At 46.1% G+C, this 26,998-nt stretch overlaps 1 protein-coding gene across 1 annotated transcript in view; it reads left to right on the top strand.

The window, feature by feature from the left end:
- LOC122129334 (potassium voltage-gated channel subfamily H member 7-like) overlaps window positions 1-26,992 on the top strand; it is a gene marked incomplete at its 3' end in the record, with an annotated part of 94,857 nt that extends 67,865 nt beyond the window's left edge. The window contains exons 6-13 of the mRNA XM_042704327.1: window positions 1,274-1,699; window positions 6,713-7,112; window positions 9,009-9,208; window positions 13,180-13,423; window positions 21,262-21,467; window positions 22,829-22,913; window positions 24,421-24,684; window positions 26,917-26,992. Of these exons, the coding sequence (XP_042560261.1) occupies window positions 1,274-1,699; window positions 6,713-7,112; window positions 9,009-9,208; window positions 13,180-13,423; window positions 21,262-21,467; window positions 22,829-22,913; window positions 24,421-24,684; window positions 26,917-26,992 (1,901 nt within the window). The remainder of the gene's footprint in view (window positions 1-1,273; window positions 1,700-6,712; window positions 7,113-9,008; window positions 9,209-13,179; window positions 13,424-21,261; window positions 21,468-22,828; window positions 22,914-24,420; window positions 24,685-26,916) is intronic.
- Between the last annotated feature and the right edge of the window lie 6 nt (window positions 26,993-26,998).

Raw genomic sequence — 26,998 nt, forward strand, 5'->3', positions numbered from 1 at the left:
TGGTTGAATGCTCTACTGTGCTAGCTTCTATAGCATACAGTTGGTTGTGCTCTACTGTGCTAGTTTTTCACAATACAGTTCTGTATACCCAATCCCACGCTGTCTCATTTCAGGGGATATAGTACATCAGGGGGTCCAGTTGTTGCAATATTGTATCAGTTGTATTTTTGTATATTTTTGGTATTTTTGTTACTGACTGCCGGTAACACCTGTATTACTCTTTCCATTTCCTCCTATTTTTCCTCTGTTTATCTCTTCTGCTCTCTCTTCTTTCACACATTACTTTCATTACCTTAAATTACCCCATCCCTTTCTCTAGCTTTTTCTTCTTTTATCTCTCTCCGCTCTCTCGTTTGTATTCCCCGTGCTTATTAAATTAGAATTAAAAACTTCTAATAAGCTTTTACTGGCTTGACAAAAATACGAGCACATTTGTACAGCCATAGCACTGAAGGTAGCCCAAAAGACAAAGACAAGACTACATGAAAACAGACTGCATTCATTCACCACCACTACAGAGAAGACAAGACAACATGAGAACAGACTGCACACACACACACACACTACTACAGAGAATACAAGACAACATGAGAACAGACTGCACAACACACCACACTACTACAGAGAAGAAAGACAACATGAGAACAGACTGCATTCACCACTACTACAGAGAATACAAGACAACATGAGAACAGACCGCACACACACACACACACACACACACACACACACACACACACACACTACAGAGACATGTGAGGAAGGAAATACACCCTGTGGCATCCAGCCATCCGTCTCATGCCTTTGAACTGTTTGTGTTTTCACTGCAGTCCTCATGTGTGACATGACATGTGTGACATGACATGTCTCTGTATTGTGATGTGCATATGCGGAAATGACAAGAAAAGATTACATGATGTGACACATGATGATTTGATCTTCCCTCCATTTTTTCTCTCCCCTCCTTCATTTTATATCCCTCTCTTCTTTTTCTCGCCCCCTCTCTTTCCCTCCTTCTCTCTTCCCCCTCCCTCTCTTTCCCTCCTCTTCCCATCCCTCTCTCTTTCCCTCCCTCCTTGACTTTCTCCCTCTCTCTTTCTCTCCCTCTCTTTCTCCCCTCTCTCTTTTCCCTCCCTCTCCCTCCTTCTTTCTTCCCATCCCTCTCTCTTTCCCTCCTTCTCTCTTTCTCTCCCTCCTTCACTTTCCCTCCCTCTCTCTTCCCCTCCCTCTCCTCTCCCTCTCTCTTCCCCTCCCTCTCCCTCCATCTCCTCAGGTCCTGTCCCTGGGTGCGGACGTGCTCCCCGAGTACAAGCTCCAGACGACGCGCATGGACAAGTTCACCATCCTCCACTACAGTCCCTTCAAGGCCGTCTGGGATTGGCTGATCCTGCTGCTCGTCATCTACACGGCCATCTTCACGCCCTACTCGGCCGCCTTCCTCCTCAACGACATCGAGGAGCAGAGGAGGCGCGAGTGCGGCTACTCCTGCAGCCCCCTGAACGTGGTGGACCTGATGGTGGACATCATGTTCATCGTGGACATCCTCATCAACTTCCGCACCACCTACGTCAACGCCAACGAGGAGGTGGTCAGCCACCCCGCCAAGATCGCCGTGCACTACTTCAAGGGCTGGTTCCTCATCGACATGGTGGCGGCCATCCCCTTCGACCTGCTCATCTTTGGGTCAGGGTCAGAGGAGGTGAGAGGTGGGGCGGTAGAGGGAGGATACTGTGTGTGTGTGTGTGTGTGTGTGAGTGTGTGTGTGTGTGTGTGTGTGTGTGTGTGTGTGTGTGTGTGTGTGTGTGTGTTTTTACTTCAAGGGCAGGTTCCTCATCGACATGGTGGCTGCCATCCCCTTTGATCTGCTCATCTTTGGGTCAGGGTCGAAGGAGGTGAGGGGTGGGGGTACAGGGTGGATACCGTGTGTGTGTGTGATGTGTGTGTGTGTGTGTGTGTGTGTGTGTGTGTGTACTTCAAGGGCTGGTTCTTCATCGACATTGTATCCGCCATTCCCTTTTGACCTCCTTATCTTTGGGTTGGGGAGGGGGGAGGTTAGAGGTGGAGGGGTGTGTGTGTGTGTGTGTGTGTGTGTGTGTGTGTGTTCTTGGCCTGCAGAAACACTGCTTGTTTGTTTGAGGAGCGTTCAAATTAACTGCCTCATTAATCGCCTCCTCTTGTTGTCATGTTGAGCCTTCCTCCAAAGACTTGTGTCCTCAGGCAGTTGTGATACTCCAACATCCACACACACACACACACACACACACACACACACACACATACACACACACCCACACACACACACACATCCTTCTCTCTCTCTCTCTCGCTCTCTCTCACACACACACACACACACACACACACAGTCACAACCACACTGACACACTCTGACACACACACACACGTACACACCCTACCTACTGTTAGATAAGTGATGCATGTTCGTACTGTGCTCGGAGGCTGAGATGAATTGCTTTGCTGTACTGAACACGAGGCCCTGGCTGGATCCCCTCAGATTGGCTCATTAGTTTCTGATGAAAATCTCAGAGTTGCACACTTTAATTATCTCTCTTTTCGCCTCTCCCCCGCAAAAAACAAGCCCGTATTCGTACAGCCACTGGGACGCTTTCTTTCTCTCGGCTCATTATGTATTTGGGTTTGACATTGGGCATAGGGAATAGGCACATGGGAATAGGAACATGCAGGCTGAAAATGAGGCAACAAATGAAGACAAATTAAATCCGCTAACACAAGTGCCTCCGCTCAGATTTAGCGTCGTAGCAAATTCAGCAGCACATTTCCTACTATGATGGGTGGACGTGCTTAACAGACACACACACACACACACACACACACAGTAACAGTGCTATCAGCAGTTGTTTTGGCTGTCTTGGCAAATCTAACCGTTTGGTGGGTTGCAGACGTGGGCCTGTCCTTGCCATCCATAGTATTGTGTGTGTTCGTATTCTAACAGATTTATGCCCATGAGTTACGTCATTCGTCTTGCTACTGAAACTGAAAACTAGCTTCGCTTGACACGCCCACGGCTCTCAACTCTCATCTAATTTCTTTTTGCTGGGATTATATGACATGAATGTGTGTGTGGTTCTACCAGGCCCCCTAAAACATACTCTCACTGCACTCATTACTTAGCAACCATGCTAAGCCGTGGTGTGTGAGCTGAAATAAGTTTGTCAACTGGTTGTAGTTTCTATCCCACTTACAAGGAAAAACTACAAGCTTAAGCTTAACCCACATATTTGCATCGAAACACTAATTTGTCTGAAAATCACAAAGGAGAAGAGAATCAACATTTTTGTCAACTGAGCCCCAAAGAATGACGCATTTGGCTTCCTCAGGACTCTGGGTTTGAAGCCAAATCGCTATGGTAACGCAAGACCAGTGCCGTTAGATGGGGCGGAATCGCATCTCCTTCCTCTGCTTCTTATCAGTGTGATGTTACACTCCAGGCCTCATTCATTCACAGACTCATTTATGACTAATTTATGACAACAGAGATATGAATGTTTCACCTTCAGTTTACCTGACCAGGACTCAAAATTCAACCTCAGAGTTGTGATACTCCAACATGTATCCACACACACACACACACACACACACACACACACACACACACACACACACACACACACACACACACACACACACACACACACCACACACAGAGACACTCATGCACACATGTACACACACACACAGACACACACACACTCATGCACACATGTACACACACACACAGACACACACACAAACTGTATGGCTACTATAGCTATGTAATGCCCATACTCTACTTACATCAATCTTTAAATCTGTTGATTGTAAAATGGATCTGTTGAGGTCCAAATGGCTTTTCTGGTCTTTAAAGGGTGTCCAGTACCGATCCAGGATAAGAGACCAGTCTTCATAGATCGCTGGCTTCCAAATCGATGTCCTGGTACACATTGCTACTATCCAGAATGTAGAAGAATTTTTTATTTATTAATTTTTTTGGTAAATGTAACAATTCTATTTATATAGATCAGTGAATTCCATGCATATATCCTGGTGCACATTGTTACTATGCAGAACTTGGTGAAAATGGTTTTGGGAAATCATCCTTGGCTAATAAATAAATCAATATTTCTGGCTGGAGGTGTGTAAGTAGGAGGAACCCGACGCCGTGCAGGGACTTCCCCCCTAGTGACAGTGATGAATGACGGAGGCAGCCAGCTCTTAACCGATCAATGAATCAATGGAGGGAACGCCACTGCCCCTGAGTGTCTGCCATGGAGCATGCTAGATGATAGGGAATGCAGATAATGTCAGTGGCCTGCAAAACGAGAGCACACACACACACACACACACACGCACACACACACACACACACACATCTCAAACGCAAACGCAAATTGAGTAAACTCAACCAAAATTCTGCACACCAGGTGTGCGTGTATGTTTGTGTGCATGTGTGTGTATATAACATAATATAACAACTGAACAATTATTTGAACTGTACATTGAACTAATCATCGGAACATTTCTTTTTATGTTTTTGTCACTGCAGTGTATCTTTCCGGGCTTCTGGAATACAATTTTTTTAGATAGTTGCGGCCTAAAATTCCTGATTTCGTGGGAGCTTTTCCAAAAAGTTGCAATGAAAGGTGCTGTGTTTTTAGGTGTTTGTTGCGATGAAATTGCCGGAGCAAGTGGAAGTTGCGTTAAAAAGTTGCTAATTTTCCTCTTTGTAATTATAATTGAGCTATTTGTTGAAAAATAACTCATTAATAAACAAACATTCATTCATCAAGAACAAAACCATTGAGAAATGGTCCTCTAAATAACCTTACCAATAAGCCAAACAAAAGATTACCAGGACTACAAAAATTTAGCAAAATAGGCTTTAAGCTTGATTTATACTTATGCACAACGAAGTGCACCTGTTGGCATTGCAAAAGGACCATCAGTAAGACTGAATAAAATGTTATGAATGTCTCAGCCTTCATGTATGACGAAAAAAACAACCAGCCTGTGTCACTGTGATCTGTCTCGTCATCTGACGACCTGCCTGCGTTTCTGCCGTTCTCATTCTATGCTTATCAATCTGTTTTGCTATCCTTGTTTATTTATTTTATCCGTATAGGTGTTGATGTTGTTCAATTTCATATATTAATTTAAAGTCGTCCAATTTCAAGACATCCATTCTTCAACACTAGCTGCTACCTTATCTTCAGACAGAAAGTAACGTTAAATCTCCATGGCAACAGCTCTCGAGGGTTTGGGAAATAATCAGATTTATTGCTTCCTTAATTATTCACAGCAAAATAAATAATGTTCATTACATTTCATAGATTTATTACCAGACTCTATGTAAAAAAGGGCCACGCACAACTCACGGAAAATGTAAAAAAAATGGAAGCCAGATCTATTTCAGAATTTTCGGTGCAGACATAGGCATACGTTCTGTTTCCACGTCTGGTGTAGCCATTCTCATTGGGCCTCATTCAACCTTTTCTTAAGTGTCTTCTTACGGACTTCGAAAGACCAACCTAAGAAAAGATGAACGCCTGGAAATGTGTTCTTAAAAGCTTAAAAGTGTCCGTAGCTGTGCACTGATTCTTAAACCCAATTCTGTCCGCTGGTGGGAGTGTGCTCACCTGTGTGTGTGCGCACGTGTCTGTGTGTGTGTGTGTGTAAACGCGGGACCATGTAGAGACAAAAATGACATGCCGTCATGTAAACAAGATGAATAACATGATGCTATTTATGTTGTTTAATAAAATAACAAGCTAAAGACCTGTTCTATAGGAAAGGTAACCTTAAATGACCTCAGTTGTGATCTGGCGCTTTATAGAAAATAAAATTGAACAACCTTCCAGGGGGGGCCCCTTAATATAATGGTAGGGGAAACATTGTGTGTGTGTGTGTGTGTGTGTGTGTGTGTGTGTGTGTGTGTGTGTGTGTGTGTGTGTGTGTGTGTGTGTGTGTGTGTGTGTGTGTGTGTGTGTGTGTGTGTGTGTGTGTGTGTGTGTGTGCGTGCGCATGTGTATGTGTGTATACATGCGTGTTTGTGTGTGAGTTGCACTATGAAATATGTCCTTAATTAAGGTTAACTGTGTACATATTTGCTTTTATGTGTTCACTGAGGTGGATGAGTGTGTGTGTGTGTGTGTGTGTGTGTAATAGTCTGTAATGAGAAGCATAATTTCCCATGGGAATCCTGTAGCTGGAAGCCTCTCGTTGATGATGTTTGCATACAGGGATCCTCCATTAGACTTTGAGTTATCTCAGATCGCCACATGTTTACGGTAGTCATGAAATATATAGGGAGTGTGTGTGTGTGTGTGTGTGTGTGTGTGTGTGTGTGTGTGTGTGTGTGTGTGTGTGTGTGTGTGTGTGTTTTGTCTCTGTAGAGTAAGTGTTTGTATATGTTGTATGTTATGGTTCTGGGCATTCCTATTATATACGTATCTCTATGAAATAGTGAAAAACATCATTCACAAATGTAATGCAGTTTGCGGTTGATAAGCTGATACAGTAACACTAACTATACTTATACTGTACTTATAACTATAAGTGTTGTTAGCTGAGATTGGTCAGTTCCTCTGTCTTAATGGCGGAAATGGAAGTCGTGTGCAGTGTGTCCGTAACCAAAATGTTCTCATGTTGTTGCCTCCATTCATGACCTTCGACCTTTTGCTCTCTCCTCTCCCCCCAGACCACCACCCTGATTGGCCTGCTGAAGACAGCTCGGCTGCTGCGATTGGTCCGCGTGGCCCGCAAGCTGGACCGCTACTCGGAGTACGGCGCGGCCGTCCTCATGCTCCTCATGTGCATCTTCGCCCTCATCGCCCACTGGCTGGCCTGCATCTGGTACGCCATCGGCAACGTGGAGCAGCCCTACCTGGAGCACAAGATCGGCTGGCTGGACAACCTGGGCCTGAGCATCGGCAAGATCTACAACTACAGCGACCCCGGCTCGGGCCCGTCCATCAAGGACAAGTACGTGACGGCGCTCTACTTCACCTTCAGCAGCCTGACCAGCGTGGGCTTCGGGAACGTCTCGCCCAACACCAACTCCGAGAAGATCTTCTCCATCTGCGTCATGCTCATCGGCTGTGAGTGCCTCTCTCACCGAAATACATGCCACATGGGGGCCCGGGTTGTCACAGTGTGGTGATAGTGTTATGTTATGATGTGCATTTGAAAGACAACCTTATGGGACTTGGTCTAAATCTGGGTGATATTTGTCACAGTGTTGGGCTGTTACAGTCTTATGATAATGTTATGATGTGTATATGAAGACAAGCTCATGGGAGGTGGTCCAGATTTGGGTGATATTTGTCACAGTGCTGGGCTGTTACAGTGGGGTACTACTGCTGGAGGGCTGGAGGACAACCAAAACGTGGATGCTACATATCACATGATGGGGTTAATTATTTGTTATTATTATTTTATATTATTGATTGTTTTATATCATTATTGATGATTGATTATGAAGTTTATTATTGAATATTACAATTTATGGACCACCCAAGATAAACTTGGTATAAATTTGAGTGGGAACAATCAACATGTTTAGTGTTTTTGAAATATATCTAAGACAATCTGCATCATACTAATGGCTGTGAGTGGTTCTCTTGCCTCCTTGGTTCAAACAGGAAACCACATATGTGGTGTGCGGTGCTTCAGTGGTTGTGGGCTTTTTTATAGCTGTGGGCTGATCTTAGGAGGAGATCCGGCCTCGTCAACCACGTCTCTTACCGCAGTGCTAAACCACATGTGACACATGTGGCCCCCCATGAGACTTGTGCGTGTCCTTACTTTTGCAGTTACTTTAAATTGAAGTCGGTTTGGAGTGACATGTTGTTTGCAACTGAAAATCCATGTAGATTCAACCATGTCTAGGGTGTAAATGTACATCTGTCACTCGAGCGTCTCCAGAGATCAAACAGAATTTTTTGAGCGGTTGAAAATGTCGAGAGTTTGAAGTTGAGCTTTAAGCAGTAAGTATCAGAGGTATCTCTGAAGTTCACGGGGGAAGTTTGTAAGATCAGGAAGTGGTTTTTTGTGGCCAATGTGAAAATGGAGTCCTGCTTCTGGGATGGCACCCGGGGCAGTCCCATGTGGTCTCGGAACCCACGTCATAGCAGCTGGCTTGATTTCATAAACACAGCCTCAACCCACCACCCACCCACCCTAGGGATTGGTTTAATAAAGCATGAAAAGGAAAAATGAAGAGGTCAGACAAGGATGAGGGTTAGCTGCCATGCCAGTGGATGAGGGTTAGTTGCCATGCTAGTGGATGAGGGTTAGCTGCCATACTAGTGGATGGGAGTTAGCTGTGATGCTAGTGGATGAGGGTTAGCTGCCATGCTAGTGGATGACACTGGGATTGAAACTTACCATCCAGATTCTCTCAAGTAGTGTAGGCTAAATGAACTGCTACTTAGTCTTTTCTATCTCACTGTTTGACATGACAGATAGTTTAAACACAGTGCTTTATATATAGTGCGGCTCTATCTACAGTACTGCTCATGTAGCTATGTAATGTTACTAATGTTAATTTGTTAATGAAATATTTAGTGCATAGTACCTAAGGCTACTTAGAATCAAATATTACCCAGAAAACAAACCAAACAGAAGGCCTTCATCAGGGACGTGGGTTTTCAGCGGGGAGCGTTAATTCAGACTAAAGGATTCATTCCTCCAAGTCATAAACTCAACTCTCCTCTCTCCTCCTCCCCCTCCTCCTCCTCCTCCTCCTCCCCCTCACACTCCCCTTCTCCTCTCATCCTCTTCCCTCCCCTAATATCTCCTCAAACTCCTCTCCTCTACTCTCCTCTCCTCCTCAAACTCCCCACTCCTCTCCTCTCCTCTCTTCCTCTCCTCTCCTCTTCTCCTCCTCTCTTCCTCTCCTCTCCTCCTCTCCTCCTCTCCTCTCCTCTCCTCCTCTCCTCTCCTCTTCTTCTAATATCTCTCCTCCTCTCCTGCACTCTTCCTTTCTCTCACAGCGCTCATGTACGCCAGCATCTTTGGGAACGTGTCTGCGATCATCCAGCGCCTGTACTCGGGCACGGCCCGCTACCACCTGCAGATGCTGCGTGTGAAGGAGTTCATCCGCTTCCACCAGATCCCCAACCCCCTACGCCAGAGGCTGGAGGAGTACTTCCAACATGCATGGACCTACACCAACGGCATTGACATGAACATGGTGTGTGTGTGTGTGTGTGTGTGTGTGTCTATGTGTGTGTGTGTATGTGGGTGTGTGTCCTTATGTCTGTTTCTGTGTCTGTGTGATAGGCTGTGCATGTATAAGAGTGTGTGTGTGTGTGTGTGTCTCTGTGTGTCTCTCGGTGTGTGTGAGTGTGTATGAGCAAGTGCACAAGCCTGCTGTAGAAGTCGCCTTCCAACTAAGACACGCTGTGCTGGTCATTTTTAATTTCCCATGATGCTCGTTGGGCCAGCATGCACTGGCCTTGGCACTGTAGCTCATATTAGTTTCCATGCCAGCGCATGGCTAGCGCATGGTAGCGCATGATAGCGCATGGCAGCGGTGTGAGTGTGAGTGAGCTTTTTTACTGGACTTCTGAAGTCTGGAATGGCGTGAGATGGACACCTAACATGATAAACGACTTTATAAACTTTCTACGTAAAACTGATAATCACTTCCTCCCTCTTTCTTCTTCCTGTTTTCCATCCATTTTTAAATGTTAAGTGTGCTTCCTGTACTCGGAAAGGCTATTTTAAAAGTCGCTCTCTCAGGTTAAAGTGTCATAGGGAGCCATTACTTGTTTGTATTAAGCGATTATGACCCTGATGTACTGTATGTCTTCACAACCATTGAGACAGATCAGCCTAGCTGTAGCTTTGCTTGTGAAACACGTGATCCTGGTCATTTGTGCTCATACAAAAACTTGTCTTTTCCATCTCTGCTTCATATCAAATGGACTGACGTCAACACTCTGGTAAGAGCAGGAGGTATTAATGGTCTATGGTATACATATCTGTGAAACATGAATGTCACGTGCAGTCTCATATGATACTGTATATGTTTGATCATTTAAAGTGCATACTACCCGCAAAGATAGAGAGTGTATGCCAAGCTGCCAAGCTAGGACTTGTGAGAATTAGTATGCACAAGAGCCGCAATTTGTCACCTTTTGTGAATCTCATTAGCACACAAGACGTGCAAAGCACTTTGTAAACATGTCTTCACTTGGGAAAGATCACGTCAGTGTTATGCAAACCTTTGCTAGGTCACACAGGGGCAGGTAACTGTAATCATAATTACGGTGTGTAAAATAATTAGCATTTTTTTTTAAAATAGATGAATGATAATGATGATTTTAGAGGTCCGTGTCCAAGCATCGACTTGGAGTAGATTTGCATGCCAGAGATGAGCAGAGTGCTTTAAGCTCTGACACACACACACACACACACACACACACACCTTGCATTTTGGCGGGCACAGGCGTTTGTGTTTGCATGACATCTGTGTTTTCAAACATGCTGTGAGGATCGCTCACAGACTCTGACAGAGACAAAATTAAGTGTGCCAAGGTGAACGAGTGTGGCGAACAGACGCTGCCAGCCCTCCCTCCCTCTCCTCTCTCTCTCTTTCCATCTCTCTCTCTCTTTCCATTCCCATATTCTCACCCTCTCTCTTTTTCTCACTCTGTACTCCTCATTCTTACCAAAACTCCTCGCCTGTCCTTGCTACCTTTTTACTCTCTCTCCTCATCCTCCCTCTCTCTCTCTTCTCTCTCTCTGTCTCTTTCTCTTTCCATTCCCATATTTTCACCCTTCTCTCTCTCCCCCTCCCTCATCCTCTCTCTCCCCCTTCCCTCATCCTCTCTCTCTTTCTCCCCTCCCTTCTCCTCTCTCTCCCTCTCCCTCTCTCTCTCTCCCCTCATCCTCCTCTCTCTCTCTCCCCTCACCTCTCTCTCTCTCCTCATCCTCTCTCTCTCTCTCTGTGTCTCTGTAAAGCAGAGAAAGAGAAGAGTGGCTATGCATCGTGCTGCTGGCACCTGCACTTGCCAAATGTTGTCAGACCTTTTCTTTCCAAATCTCCCTCTTTAACACTGCCATTAAAAGCCCTTTCACTCCCAGCCCGACGCAGGGATGCAGGATCTGGAGCTTTTCTGTGCCCGCAACAGCCTGTCCCTCCCCCTTAAAGAAACAAACAATGTCTACACAGGCCATGACTAACATAATGACTGCTATATCTGAGGTAAGAATATTGCTCAGCCATCTTTGTGACGGGACTAAGTGCACTATGGGGTGACACAACGCTTAATGGAAATAGTGAACAGACATTTGTAGTCATAAGTACAGATATCGTAGATATCGGAGCCGGTGCTACGTTTGTGTTGCCACTTTATGGCTTGCTAATGTGGTCCGTGACATCTGCGTGAATCAATGCATATTTGCACATTTATTGCCCATTTAAAAAGCACTGGATTCTTCAAATGTGCTGTTGCTGGGCTGTTGAGAAGCTGAGACAGTGATGGTGTTAACGGAGCTTTCTAGAAGCCTGTGTTGCAGAAATGTGGTCTCATGCGAGTAGAGTTGGAATTGAGTTTGTCAGTTGCTTTTCCAGTCATTTGAGTAGCTGCATCGATACCTAGATCTTGTCAGTACTAACTACTAACCTGTCTATGGTTTACATATCTGTGAAACATGAATGTCACGTGCAGTCTCTCAGATACTGTATATGTTCGATCATTTAAAGTGCATACTACGTGCAAAGATAGAGAGGGTACGGCAAGCTCCCAAGCTAGGACTTGTGAGAATTAGTATGCACAGTAGCCACAATTTGAGAACCTGAGACAGAGCTTGTGTTAATGGAGCTCCCTAGAAGCCTTTGTTGCAGAAATGTGCTCGCTTGTGAGTTGAGTTGGAATTGAGTTTGTCAGTTGCTTTTCCAGTCATTTACGATACTCAGATCTTGTCAGTACTGGAGTGTGTGGAGTTGGTTGTGCCAATGGTGTAGAATTTGATCAGAGTTGTTCGCTGTGACAGACGCAACCAGAACAGTTATTTTCAATTCACTCTGCTGGAAAGGCTTGTTTTGTTCTGACAGTCTAATACTTTTTTGGTTTTGTTTTATTTGGGTTTTTTTTTTTACGTTTTGTACTGTCAGTTTTGCCAGGTAAGGTTTTGTCTTTTTTTTACCTTCTGAGTCTTTTTCCACAGTTAGATCTAAATGAGGCACATTATCGCCTAAGTCTGTCTGCCACTCTGAGTTAGATGCAAGGTCTGTGGGCTCTGTGCTAATTCTGCCTCTCACATGCTAACTGCTCCGCTTGGTGGCTCTGAGAGAAGCCGTCATCAGACAGAAACTCTAATTCTAGAAGATTCTCTCTTTAGCCCTCAGCTGTCTCTCTCTCTCCCTTTCTCACACTCTCTTTTTGCACTCCTGTCTTTCTCCAGCTCTCTCCATCTCTATCGCTCTGTTTTCTCCATCTCTCTCTCTCAGTCTCTCTTTCTCTCTCTCGCTCTCCCCTATCTCTCTCTCTCTCTCCCTAGCTCTCTCTCCCTTCTCTCTCTCTCTGCCGAGGTGAGACACCCAGGCGCTGTACCGTAGGAGAGCTGCCTGCCTGCTCTTACCTGTCCTTGTTTGTGTCTACGAGTCTCATCCAGCCTCCCCACAGGCAACAGGCTGCCTCTGGGGTAGATTTGGCCCAGATCAAACCGAGATCCGGCTGAGATCCGGTTGACATCTGGCCTGTGTCTTGGCTTCCTCCATCTCAGCCCATGACTCTTGAGGGAGCATCCCCACGTACGGAAGTTCTCAGTCACCTACAGCATAGAGCAAGCTTTGAAAATGAAAGGCAGAACACAAATGGCAATTGTACTCAACCCTCTTCCCCCTCTCTACCACCCTTTCTCTATCGCTTGTTTACGAGCCCTAGCCATCTCTAATCTGAAAAATATATGCAGAAATAATTTAGTATATACACAAACCAAAAGATAGTCACTACAACATGTTTTAAAGGATATAGACATAGAATATGTGGCTCTACTCCTCTCTCTTTCCAAGGTTTGTTAATAGCTCTCTACTCTCATTCCATTGTGGTTCGTCCTCCATTTCCCCCCCTCCATCCCTCCTTTTCTCTCTCTCTCTCTCTCTCTCTCTCTCTCTCTCTCTCTCTCTCTTTCTCTCTCTCTCAGGTCCTAAAGGGCTTCCCTGAGTGTCTGCAGGCGGACATCTGCCTGCACCTGAACCAGACGCTGCTGGAGGACTGCAAGGCCTTCCGGGGCGCCACCAAGGGCTGCCTGCGCGCGCTGGCCATGCGCTTCAAGACCACGCACGCGCCGCCCGGCGACACGCTGGTGCACTCCGGCGACGTGCTCACCGCACTCTACTTCCTGTCGCGCGGCTCCATCGAGATCCTCAAGGACGATGTGGTGGTGGCCATCTTGGGTGAGGGGGAACTGGGGTCTCATTGTTCTGATGGGTGTCCTGACAAGGGAACAGGGGTCTCATTGTTATGATGGGTGTCCTGACGGGGGAACAGGGGGTGTTGTTGTTGTTTGAGAGGCTTGGAGACTTCTTGAGAGGAGAGACCAGGTCCTTGTTGTCTTCACGGGGAGGCAGTGGTGGAAGCTGTCAGAAATGGTTTGCAACAATATATGAGTATACTGTGTATGATAAGTGAAAGTGTACCATGATTATGGTCAGTGTGGCTGGTGACGAAGAGTGTGCTACAGTGCTGGTGTCCTTGTAAATACTGTTTGTCCTTATAAAGTCTTTAAATGTTAAATCGCCTCTGGCTATGTGAAAGAGAGTGAGAGAATGGTCCAAGTAATGAGGATTAAATGTCAGAGAAAAATAAACACACACAAACTGACAAAATAGAACGGAAATCAATGAGGAGGCTTGTGCTATGTGTCTGATGTGAGTGGAGTTAATTAGGTTTTTTTCTTTTTTTTGCTCCAGAGGGTTTGCTCTTGAAAGAATGATTAGTCAAATTCACTCGAAAACAACAAGCTTTCAAAGCTGGAAAACTCCCAATAATAGAAGGACCTTGAGCGGTTCTTGAGTAGGTACCAGGAGTTTCTGCATTCAAAATATTTAACCTGCCGTCTGTGTGTGTGTGTGCTCGCACGCACGCATGTGTGTGTGTGTGTGTGAGTGTGAGTGTGAGTGTGTGACTTCCAAACTGCAAAGAGGAACTTGGCCCAGAACATTCTGTGCAAATGCCTGCCGGTATGAATAGTTATGAGGGCAGTCGATGGGAATGAGATGACAGTTAGACTCAGACCACAGAGGCAGCAATTTACTTCTGCACCTGAAATACCCCCCCCCCCCCCCCCAAACAAAAACAGACGCTAACACACTTCAGAACACTTACACACACACACAGACACACACACATGCTCATGCCCACACACTCGCTCACGTATACACACACATACAAATCTTCAATCAGATACACACACCAACACACACACACACACATACACACCTACACATCCTCCTCCACACACACGCATGCTCATCTGCACACAATCACAAATGGACACATACACACACCCTGACACACAAATGACACATATGATTGCATATCCACACTCACAGATACACACTTACTCACATACCCTAACACACTACCACACACACACACACACACACACACACACATACACACACACACACACTGATGCAATATGACACTGCAGTAGGAAATCAGAGTTGTGGAATGAATAAGTGACGGTGAGACTTGTCCTTGCGTATATATATATATATGACATATAATAATATATATATATTAGGGCTGTCAGCGTTAACGCGTTAATCTATGCGATTAATGCGGCCGCGATTAACGCGATAAAATATTTTAACGCAGTTAACGCAACTTTAGTTTAGTTTAGTTAGGGCATATATATATGTGTGTGTGGGGGGGCTGTCCACTGTCTGATATGTGTTGATGTTTCCCCCCTCATCAGATTGAGCAGTTTATGAAGATATGCAGGCTGACATCTGGCTGGTGTGGATGTTTAAGTGTCATCATTAGTGTGTGAGAGACAGACAGTGATGGAGGGAGAGAAAGTGTGTGTATTCGCTCTATGACGTGTTGATATGCTCTGTCCTTATGCGTCTGAGTATCTACTCACAGGTTGGTGTGTTATACACTCTCTGATGTGTTTATGCGCATATAGTATATACACACACATGCGGGTTGGTGTGTGTGTGTGTGTGTGTGTGTGTGTGTGTGTGTGTGTGCACTAAGACCCTTCACGGGTGTGTTTGCATGCTCTCTAATGAGCAGCTGTGCCCATAAGATACCCAGCCTCCCTCCCGCGCCCGCGCCCGCTGCAGTAGTGGCCATTAAACTGGAGCAGCCTCATGCCAGCCTGCCTGACTCCAGCAGTGTGTGTGTGTGTGTGTGTGTGTGTGTGTGTGTGTGTGTGTGTGTGTGTGTGTGTGTGTGTGTGTGTGTGTGTGTGTGTGTGTGTGTGTGTGTGTGTGTGTGATGGGCTTGTCACTCAGTCTGACGCACAGGCTTTGTTTGGCTGCAGTTCCACGCTCCTTCTGTTCTCTTCTCTCCTTCACTGTTCGCCTCACTTCTCTCCTTTCAGCTGCTCTCCTTTTCTCTCTTGCCCTCTTCTCCTCTCCACTTTCTGCTCTCATTGTTTCTCTCCTACTCTATCTTCCCTCTCTTCCCTCTCTCCTCTCCTCTACTCTCCTCTCCTCTCCTTTTGTCTCCTCTCTCTCTCTCTCTCTCTCTCCTCTCCTCTCCTCTTTTCTCTTTTCTTCTCGTCTCTTCTTTTCTCTCCTCTTTTCTCTTCTCTTCTCTGTCCTCTCCTCTCCACCTCTCTTCTCTGTCCTCTCCTCTCCTCCTCCTCCTCCTCCAGCAGGGTGTTTTCCCCTCCTCTCCGTGTCCTTGAGTAGACACCCTGATGGGGTACTCCCCCCCCCGCCGTCTACCCTGCTGCAGGAAAAGGAAGACGCAGTTCCGCACTTCCCCACTTCCCCACTGATAAAAGGACTTTTGAAACAGAAGCTGAGATGGGGACGGGAGGAAGGATTGGGGTTTAGTGTGTGTGTGTGTGTGTGTGTGTGAGTCTTGTGTTTTTGTGAGTGTGCACATACTTGTGTGTCTGTGTATGCATTTTTGTGTGTACGTGTTTTGTGTGTGTTTGTTCATATGGTTAATGTGTGTGTGTGTGTGTGTGTTTGGTTGCTGTGTGTGTGTGTGTGTGTGTGTTCGTATGGTTGATGGTAGTGATTGGTTGCTGTTTGTGAGTGTGTGTGTGTGTGTGTGTGTGTGTGTGTGTGTGTGTGTGTGTGTGTATGTGTTTATAGGTGTGCATGGTTGCTGTGTGGAGTGTTCGTATGGTTGATGGTTGCTGGGTGTGAGTGTGGTGTGTGTGTGCCAACAGTTTTTTGTGTGTCTTAGCGCAGTCTTGCTCTGCTGTCTCCTTCATAAAGTCCTGGCTGCCACCGCCGTACACTGCTGAAGAGCTTTTTATAGGTGACAGGAGAGGAGAAGGAGAGAGTGAGAGAGAGAAAGAGCGCAGTGAACGAGTGTGAAACAAAAGACAGTAAGAAAGTGAAACTGAGAGAAGGGAGTCCAGAATAGAGAAGCAGGGAAAAAAAGATAGGGAGAGAGAGAGAAATAAAGAGAGAGAGAGAGAGAGAGAGAGAGAGAGAGAGAGATCGAAGGTGAAAGAATAGAGACGCAAAATGAAGGTGCCATATATGTGAGAGTTAGAGAAACTAGAGAAAGAGGACGGAAAAGAGATGGAGAGGAGAGGAGAGGGGAGGAGAGCACGAGAGGAGATGGGAGGTGGAGAAGAGGAGAAAAGGGAGTACTTACAGTACAATGAAATGGATAGCTGTGTAGTTTTCACTTTCACAGAGTGAAGGGTAAAGTCTAACTGAATGTTAAATCCCTGAATGTTAAAGGGGCTGGTGATCTGTGCAGTGTGTGACAAACTCTCAACTTGTTTTCAAAATGATTGAAGTTGAACAGTAGGGTATTTGCTCTTCTGTAAAATTAGAAACTAACAGGTTAGGTTGACTATTTTAAAAACGGATGCGGGTTCCCACAGTAGGAAGTCAATGCAACAGAACTCAGTACACCTTTCATTACTAAGATTCAAATGTTTTATTTTTTCAATACTCTGTATGTGTCCACCTTCATTTTGGATGAGAGACTCAATCCTCCTCTGCATGGAGGATACCAGTGTTTTACACATCTCTGGAGAGATGTTCTGCCATTCTTCAGAGACTTTCTTTCCGCTGCTCTTTACTGCAGGGGTTGAGTTCCTCTACCTTTCTCTTTTAAATACCCCAAATGTGTTCTATTGGATTCACGCCAGGCAACATACCTGGTAGGGTTTTTCCCCCTTTCTGTTCTTTAGAAACTCTAGTGTGATTTTTGGCAGATAGACACACAGCCCATAGGTCCAAAACTGAGAAAGCTCTGCTGTCCACAGATCATTTTATAATCATGTTCATGTATTCAGGCTAATTCACAGGTGTACTCCATGTTGTATTCAATGAGAACAGGTTTCCTAATTTAATCAGTGATCCCAGGTGTATTCACTTATGTTCACCTTTTCTAAAATATTCGTTTTGGATTGTTCATGAGAGGACTACTCTGCAGTGTTTGGTTGTCTACATGTAAGAAACAGAATCTGGGGAGCTGGACAATCCTCCTTTATATCCATTAGTCTGTGTGTGTGTGTGTGTGTGTGTGTGTGTGTGTGTGTGTGTGTGTGTGTGTGTGTGTGTGTGTGTGTGTGTGTGTGTGTGTGTGTGTGTGTGTGTGTGTGTGTGTGTGTGAGAGAGGGATGCCATGCATGTGCAGATGAACCATTCCTTACCATCCCCCTAATGGCCATTTTGGGAGTCTGTGATGGAATTCCGCTGGTGTCAGTATGCACTCTATCCATCTCTCTCCTCCTCTCTATATGTCTCTCCATCTCTCTCCTCCTCTCTCTATGTCTCTCCATTTCTCTCCTCCTCTGTCTGTGTCTCTCCATCTCTTTCCACCTTTCTCTGTGTCTCTATATCTCTCTCCTCTTCTCTGTGTCTCTTCAGCCCCTTCTCCATTGCTTTTGCCAGCTCTCTCCATCTCTCTCCTCCTCTCTCTGTATGTCTCTCCATCTTCTTCTTCTCCTCCTCTCTCTCTCTGTCTCTCCATCTCTTTCTCCTCATCTCTCTCTGTGTCTCTCCATCTCTGTCTCCATTGCTTTTGCCAGCTCTCTTTATCTCCCTCCCCTTGTATCTTTCTCTCACTCATTCCCTCTATCTCTCTCCATCTCCCTCCCACTTCATCCCTCCCAGTCTGTCTGTCTTGTCTCACCATCTCTCTCTCTCTCTCTCCATTACTTCCTCCATCTTTCTCTCTCCCTCCATCTCTCTCTCTCTCTCTCTTTCTCTCTCTCTGGTTATCGGAGCTTCCGCAGGTAATGAGTGAGAGAGGTTGTGAAGATGTGAGTCCCCCTTCAGTAGGCAGGTAAAACAGGCTAAGCCTTCTCTAATCAGCCCATTTGTCACCCGCGGCAACAGGCTGTGGACCCTCCTCCTCCGACACAATAGGGTCAGGAGAGGAGAGGATAGAAGGAGGAAGAGAGGAGGATAGAAGGAGGAAGAGAGGAGAGGATAGAAGGAGGAAGAGAGGAGAGGATAGAAGGAGGAGTGGAGAGGATAGAAAGAGGAAGCGAGGAGGACAGAAGGAGGGAGACAGGAGAGGATAGAAGGAGGAGTGGAGAGGATAGAAAGAGGAAAAGAGGAGGATAGAAGGAGGAAGAGAGGAGGACAGAAGAAGAAAAAACGTGAAGTCAAGGGGAAAGGAGATGAGCAGTTTTAGTGGCAACTCAGCAAAATCGGCCAGAGAATAAAAAAGGGAAAAAAAAAAGAAGTTGAAGAAAGAGCTGACGCCTCCTCCTGCACCACCGGTACTCTGTGTGTGTGTGTGTGTGTGTGTGTGTGTGTGTGTGTGTGTGTGTGTGTGTGTGTGTGTGTGTGTGTGTGTGTGTGTGTGTGTGTGTGTGTGTGTGTGTGTGTGTGTGTGTGTGTGTGTATGACCTCTTTCCAAAGTAGAAAAGCTTCCTATCATTGCCATGCCTTGTGTCTGCAGTTGTTTTTCATAAATTGGTATTTTGACAGACCCTCTGTATGCGAGTTTGAAATGTTTTATGTTCTCCTGAAGCCCTGGGAGTTGAGCTTGGAGGAAAAGCTCAAAGTGGTTTACTACGAAACCAGACTAATGGGACCAGCTCCAGTGTATTTCATTTCCTACACATGTCCCTGCCCCGGGGCCCTAAAGTCGGCTTTAAAGTTATATTTCTTTTATATTATCATCCATCATCTGTCTCCAAGCCTTATGAAGAAGGGATGTTTGAATATTACCCCCCCCCCCCAACCTTTTCTGTACCCTTATGTTGTCAGTTATAAAAGCTGCCTACATTTGAATATATAATCATCTCATGTCCATCTTATCTGTATGGGCTCATTTTAATTATGTTTGAGTGATGCTTGTGTTGTGTACAGTGTCAGTGTTGCATAAGTATATAAGGTACTTGAACTCTTCCTGAAATCTACACTGTGATTAAAAAGCTTTGATGGACAAGCTTTTGACATGCCTACACTGTACAAAGCCGTGCCCTTTGAACTCTGACCCCTATCCCTCACCTTGCATTAAAAGGGATCTGTACCTCTCCCTGAGACCTAGCCTTTAACCATTCTGGACTTGACCCTTCCCGCTTGACCCCTAAAGTCCAGCCCATTGACCTATCGGCAGAGCTTGACATGTTGAGTAGCCTACAGTTAAGTAACAAGGCCGTTTAACCTCGGTCCGAGGCCAGCCTGTTCTCCTCTGCCTTGTATTCAGTGTGCATGTCGGGCTGAGTGGACTCAGCGGCCGAGACCATGACATTTAGCCTGCTATGGCTAACAGTGCAGATTCCCCATGACATTTAGCCTGCTATGGCTAACAGTGCAGATTCCCTATGACCTTTAGCCTGCTATGGCTAACAGTGCAGATTCCCCATGACATTTAGCCTGCTATGGCTAACAGTGCAGATTCCCTATGACCTTTAGCCTGCTATGGCTAACAGTGCAGATTCCCCATGACATTTAGCTGGCTATGGCTAACAGTGCAGATTCCCCATGACATTTAGCCCGCTATGGCTAACCGTGCAGATTCCCCATGATATTTAGCCTGCATTGGCTAACAGTGCAGATTCCCCATGATATTTAGCCTGCATTGGCTAACAGTGCAGATTCCCCATGATATTTAGCCTGCTATGGCTAACAGTGCAGATTCCCCATGACCTTTAGCCTGCTATGGCTAACAGTGCAGATCCCCCATGACATTTAGCCTGCTATGGCTAACAGTGCAGATTCCCCATGACCTTTAGCCTGCTATGGCTAACAGTGCAGATTCCCCATGATATTTAGCCTGCTATGGCTAACAGTGCAGATTCCCCATGACATTTAGCCTGCTATGATTAACAGTGCAGATTCCCCCTTAGCTGTGTCATGATGGCCTTTCATTACATGCACAGATGGGAGGCCCTCGGGAGGGGTGTATCCAAGGGCAACATCAGACACCGAGCTGCACTGCGCTGCACTGCAATGACCCAAAAAAGCATCCTCACACTTCAGACGTGTGTGTGTGTGACTCACTCTGCCAAACCACAAACAAACAAACACATGTATTATTCTCTCTGTCTCTATCAGTTTCTGTGCTTCTGTTGTTCCTCGTCTCTCTCTCTTGGACTCGCTCGCTCTCTCATTTTCAGCACCAAATTTATCACACTGCAGAGCCCAGTGCCAGCTTTTCTCCCATGCTAATTCTGCTAATAAGTGTGAATCTGGAGGACGAGAAATGAAGATAATTAAGATAGCAGAGTAGTTTCAGATGCGAGGTGTAAGGCGAGGGAGGGAGGAGAGAGAAGCTGTCAGGTGTTTGGGTGCTGGTTTGTGTGTTTGTTTCAGGCACAGGTGGTCCTGTTACTCACACAGGTCTGGAAATCCTGTACTGGTGTTTGTGTTTTGGGACTTCACATTTAATCAGTGGTGTTGGACCGCTCTCTCTCCCTCTCTCTCTCTCTCTCTCTTTCTGTCTATCTGTCTGTCTTTTTCCAACTCTCATTCCTTCGTACACACACACACTTCTCTCTCTCTCTCTCTTTCTGTCTGTCTGTCTTTTTCCAACTCTCATTCCTTCACACACACACACACACACACAAACATCTCTCTCATTCTTTCTCACTCTCTCTTTCTTTCTGTCTGTGCCTCAGGAAAGAACGACATCTTTGGTGAGATGATCCACCTGTACGCCAAGCCTGGGAAAGCCAACGCAGACGTGCGCGCACTCAGCTACTGCGACCTGCACACCATCCAGCGCGAGGAGATCCTGGAGGTGCTGGACATGTACCCCGAGTTCGCCGACCACTTCCTGTCCAATCTGGAGCTGACCTTTAACCTGAGGGATGACAATTCCAAGGTGAGTGACCACAACTTGGCAGCCATCTCATTAAAAAAGCTGATTTTATGGAGCTTTTCAAAACTTAGGCTTTGATGAGCAGTGCACACAATATTGGACTTTGAGCATACTTACAGAAAACCAAAGGACATGTGAGATATACTTACACTGTATACTTTTTTGTATACTTATAAACTATGTGAACTGCAGCGTAATGAAATGGGCTAAGATATATCGTCAATACAATTCCTCACATTTAAAGCTCTCTGTACTGTAACATAGCAAACATAGGTTGCATCTGTTAGCAAATTCTGATGTCATCAGTAAAATGTTGAAGAAAATTCAAACATTGTTCACGCAGAAGAGGAGAACAGGGAATAGACATGTAGATAGGCAGACACACACACACACACACACGCACACAAAAGTCAAAAGTAGAAAAGTCAAAAGAAAAAGAGACAAAAAAAGGGCTATGAACAACCATTCACCTGTCAGTTTTATCGACTATTTGCCTCCTTAACACCTGCTCTAGAGTTTATGGTACACACACACACACATGCAGATACACACACACACACACACACACACACACACACACACACACACACACACACACACGCAGACAGTCAGACACGCCATAGAAAAGTCAAAAGAAAAAGAGACAAAAAAAGGGCTATGAACAACCATTCACCTGTCAGTTTTATCGACTATTTGCCTTCTTAACACCTGCTCTAGAGTTTATGGTACACACACAAACGCACATGCACACGCACACACACACACACACACACACACACACACACACACAGAGAGTGACAGCTGTGGCCAGATTCAGCTCTCCATTAGCGGTCCGTGAGAGTGGCATCTCCACCTGTGACTCTGCTCCGCCCTGGGCTTGCCTCGTGCATTAGCATCTCGGGGGCAAATTAGCGGTGACAGCGCTTGATGAAGGGAGACGAGTGCGACTCGACGGGGATAATCAGCACCCAACAGTGTGCTCAGAGTCATCACAGATCAGTCAGGCAGTCAGGAGAGAGAGAGGGATTCTGGGTTAAGCTTCCTCAGCCCTAGAAGGACATGTCAATATTTATTGACAGATGATCAAATGCTTATGACGTTGATTTTCGTCTCTCTGCAGATTTAAGAGTGTATTGTGTTTTTGTGACTGAATATGCATGAAGAGGAACGGGTGGTGTGACAGACAGTTTGTGTATATAAAGTGTGTGTATATATATAAATATATATATATATTTGAATATATATATACATAATATATATTAAATAATATATACATACATACACATATATTTATATATATATAATTCCAAATATGTATACATAAAAATGAATATGTTATATATTTTGTGCTGGTTTGTCCTCAGGGCACTTACCCTCAGGCCAGCGACTCTGACGGAGATGAGGTGAAGGTTCGGAGAAAGCCCTCTTACAGGAGGAGGCGCTCCACAGGTGTGTAGGGTTCTCTCTTACAGGAGGAAGACCTCCGCAGGTGTGTAGGGTTCTCTCTTACAGGAGGAGGCGCTCCACAGGTGTGTAGGGTTATCTCTTACAGGAGGAGGCGCTCCACAGGTGTGTAGGGTTCTCTCTTACAGGAGGAAGACCTCCGCAGGTGTGTAGGGTTCTCTCTTACAGGAGGAAGACCTCCACAGGTGTGTAGGGTTCTCTCTTACAGGAGGAAGACCTCCACAGGTGTGTAGGGTTATCTCTTACAGGAGGAAGACCTCCACAGGTGTGTAGGGTTCTCTCTTACAGGAGGAAGACCTCCACAGGTGTGTAGGGTTATCTCTTACAGGAGGAAGACCTCCACAGGTGTGTAGGGTTCTCTCTTACAGGAGGAAGACCTCCACAGGTGTGTAGGGTTCTCTCTTACAGGAGGAAGACCTCCACAGGTGTGTAGGGTTCTCTCTTACAGGAGGAAGACCTCCACAGGTGTGTAGGGTTATCTCTTACAGGAGGAAGACCTCCACAGGTGTGTAGGGTTCTTTAGCTCTCTTTCAGGAGGAAGACCTCCACAGGTGTGTAGGGTTCTTTAGCTCTCTTTCAGGAGGAAGACCTCCACAGGTGTGTAGGGTTCTTTAGCTCTCTTTCAGGAGGAAGACCTCCGCAGGTGTGTAGGGTTCTTTAGCTCTCTTTCAGGAGGAAGACCTCCACAGGTGTGTAGGGTTCTTTAGCTCTCTTACAGGAGGAAGACCTCCACAGGTGTGTAGGGTTCTCTCTTTCAGGAGGAGGACCTCCACAGGTGTGTAGGGTTCTTTAGCTCTCTTTCAGGAGGAGGACCTCCACAGGTGTGTAGGGTTCTTTAGCTCTCTTTCAGGAGGAAGACCTCCACAGGTGTGTAGGGTTCTTTAGCTCTCTTACAGGAGGAAGACCTCCACAGGTGTGTAGGGTTCTCTCTTTCAGGAGGAGGACCTCCACAGGTGTGTAGGGTTCTTTAGCTCTCTTTCAGGAGGAGGACCTCCACAGGTGTGTAGGGTTCTTTAGCTCTCTTTCAGGAGGAAGACCTCCACAGGTGTGTAGGGTTCTCTCTTACAGGAGGAAGACCTCCACAGGTGTTCAGTGTGCACAGACAGCCATGTTGACTGCACTTAAACAGTGAGGATCTATGAGCTACTGTGTGTGTGTGTGTGTGTGTGTGTGTGTGTGTGTGTGTGTGTGTGTGTGTGTGTGTGTGTGTGTGTGTGTGTGTGTGTGTGTGTGTGTGTGTGTTCAGATGTGACAGACACCCGTGCTGACTGTACTTAAACAGTGAGAATTTATGAGCTTTTCCAAGCTTCGCTGGGAGAGTTTGACAGCTTTTGTTTCCATGTAAAGTATGTCTGTGTCCTGTGTATTCCTGTGTGTGTGTGTGTGTGTGTGTGTGTGTGTGTGTGTGTGTGTGTGTGTGTGTGTGTGTGTGTGTGTGTGTGTGTGTGTGTTCAGATGTGCGTCAAACTGACAGAAGTGCACCCTCTCGCAGGTACACAGAGTCGAGGAACAGGGAGCGATCCGGAGCGCGAGACAGAGAAGCGACGAGAGGAGGAGAGAAAAGACAGGAGAGACTCAGTGCCTGAGAGCGAAGGGAAAGAAGAAGAAGACGAAGAGGAGGAAGAGGAGGAGGGGGAAGAGGAGCAGAGGCCGCTGTGTTCGGGAGGGCAGGAGCGAGTTCTACCCCTCGGCCTGGAGCACTCCCCCCCTGAACCACTAGCCACTGAGGGGCTGGACAGGACCCAGTCTTACAGAGGTGAGGGAACACACACACACACACACACACACACACACACACACACATGAAGCTTCACTAATTCTGCACTACACATCCATACCTATCCTATGCATATTTGCATGCATATAACACACACACACAGACACACAAGCACACACACACACACACACACACTGTTTGGGATTGATTGTAATGAACAGCATTTCCTTTTTTGGTGGTGTCTACCTTAGCGGATTTGGGAGTAGTGAAACGTCGTACAACAATAACATCGGTTTTATCTCCAATCCCAGCTTAGACTGCAGGAAATACACAAATCTCTAATTATCCCCCTATATTCTCAACACCTTCTTCCTCCCACCCACACACACACACACACACACACACACACACACACACACACACACACAGAGACACACCAATACACACACCAAACCTCCTATCTCTGCCACTGTCTCATAATAGCATTTACACCGTGAATGAATGCTGGTGTAGACACTTGATGTGTGTGTTTGTTTGTGTGTTTCTGTATTTATCTATGTGTGTGTGTGTTTCTGTCTTTATCTGTGTGTGTGTGTGTGTGTGTGTGTGTGTGTGTGTGTTTCTGTCTTTATCTGTGTGTGTGTGTGTATGTATGTGTGTGTGTTTGTGTGTTTCTGTCTTTATCTGTGTGTGTGTGTGTGTGTGTGTGTGTGTGTGTGTCTGTGTCTGTGTCTGTGTCTGTGTCTGTGTCTGTGTATCTATCTCAGTGTGTGTATTTATGACTGAGGCAGTGTGGCCTCTGTGGAGTTGAATATCCTCCAGCTCTCCGCTCTCTTCCCTTCTGGCCCACCCCACTCCTACACAGCCCAGCATGGAGGGAATTGCATATTATACGTTACTGTTCACCTCACCATAATTATGACACTAAATGATTCCTGGCTCTTTCAAAAAACTGCCCACAGGCTCTGTGTGTGTGTGTGTGTGTGTGTGTGTGTGTGTGTGTGAGTGTGTGTGTGTGTGTGTGTGTGTGTGTGTGTGTGTGTGTGTGTGTGTGTGTGTGTGTGTGTGTGTGTGTGTGTGTGTGTGTGTGTGTGTGTGTGTGTGTGTGTGTGTGTGTGTGTGTGTGTTATTGATTGCTGTGTTAAACTCTGTTGGAGGCCGAGCTCAGGGAAAGATTTAACACGCATTTGTTCACACGCTGTCACTCACTGTTTCTTTTGTCCTCTCTCTCTCTCTATCACACACACACACACACACACACACACACACACACACACACACACACACATTCACATGCATGTGCACTATTTCAGGTTGTCCTAATACAGGTACAGAAAACACACTCATTCTGCCTCATCACACACACACACACACACATATGTGATGGAGGCATGCTGTCTAGAAGCAGTGCTCTCTCATAATGATGTATGCATCAGCTGATACCATCACACCGGTGTCTTTAGAGCGTATAAAAGGAATGTGAATGTCTAATGAACACACACACACACACACACACACACACACACACACACGTGAATGTCTAATGAATATCTGGGTCCAACGGATATAATGTGGAATTTTTTAATCTTACATTATTGATGAACACATTCTTTTATCCAAATGTTCTCTCCCCCCTGCTGAGGGGTAAATCAAGCTCTCTGTTTGATCAGTGCTGGCTGAGACCATAATGTGATGAGAACCCCTGGCCTCCTGCTCACACACACACACACACACACACACACACACACACACACACACACACACACACACACACACGCTCACACACACACACTCTCACACACACACACACACACACACACACACTCACACTCACACGCTCACACTAACGCTCACACTTGCACTCACACACTCACACTCACTTTCACGCTCACACTCATACACATGCACGCTAACACACACACACACTTACGCTTACACACACAAACATGCTCACACACACACACACACACACACACACACACACACACACACCTGCCCCTGCACCTCTGTAGCACCTGGCCAATGAAGAACCTCTGCTAACTAAGAGACACTGCAGCTGTCTGGGGAAGATTAATAGAGATCTATTTTTGAGTGTGTGTGTTTGTGCGTAGTGTGTATGTGTGTTTGCTGCGTCTGTATGTGTGTGAGTGTGCACTGGTGGATGCATAGTGCATGTGTGTGTGTGTGTGTGTGTGTGTGTGTGTGTGTGCATTTTGTGTACTATACGAGTGTGACATTAATAGAGTGCCTGGCCTGTTTCTTTCTGGGCAGATGTGTGCCCTGAAGAATGGCCTTCTGGGAAGGGCCAGGAGTTCCTGGAGGACTCCGCACAAGCCCATGACTCCAGGCCAGG

Source organism: Clupea harengus, unplaced genomic scaffold, assembly GCF_900700415.2.
Source record: "Clupea harengus unplaced genomic scaffold, Ch_v2.0.2, whole genome shotgun sequence".
NCBI classification, from domain to species: Eukaryota; Metazoa; Chordata; class Actinopteri; order Clupeiformes; family Clupeidae; genus Clupea; species Clupea harengus.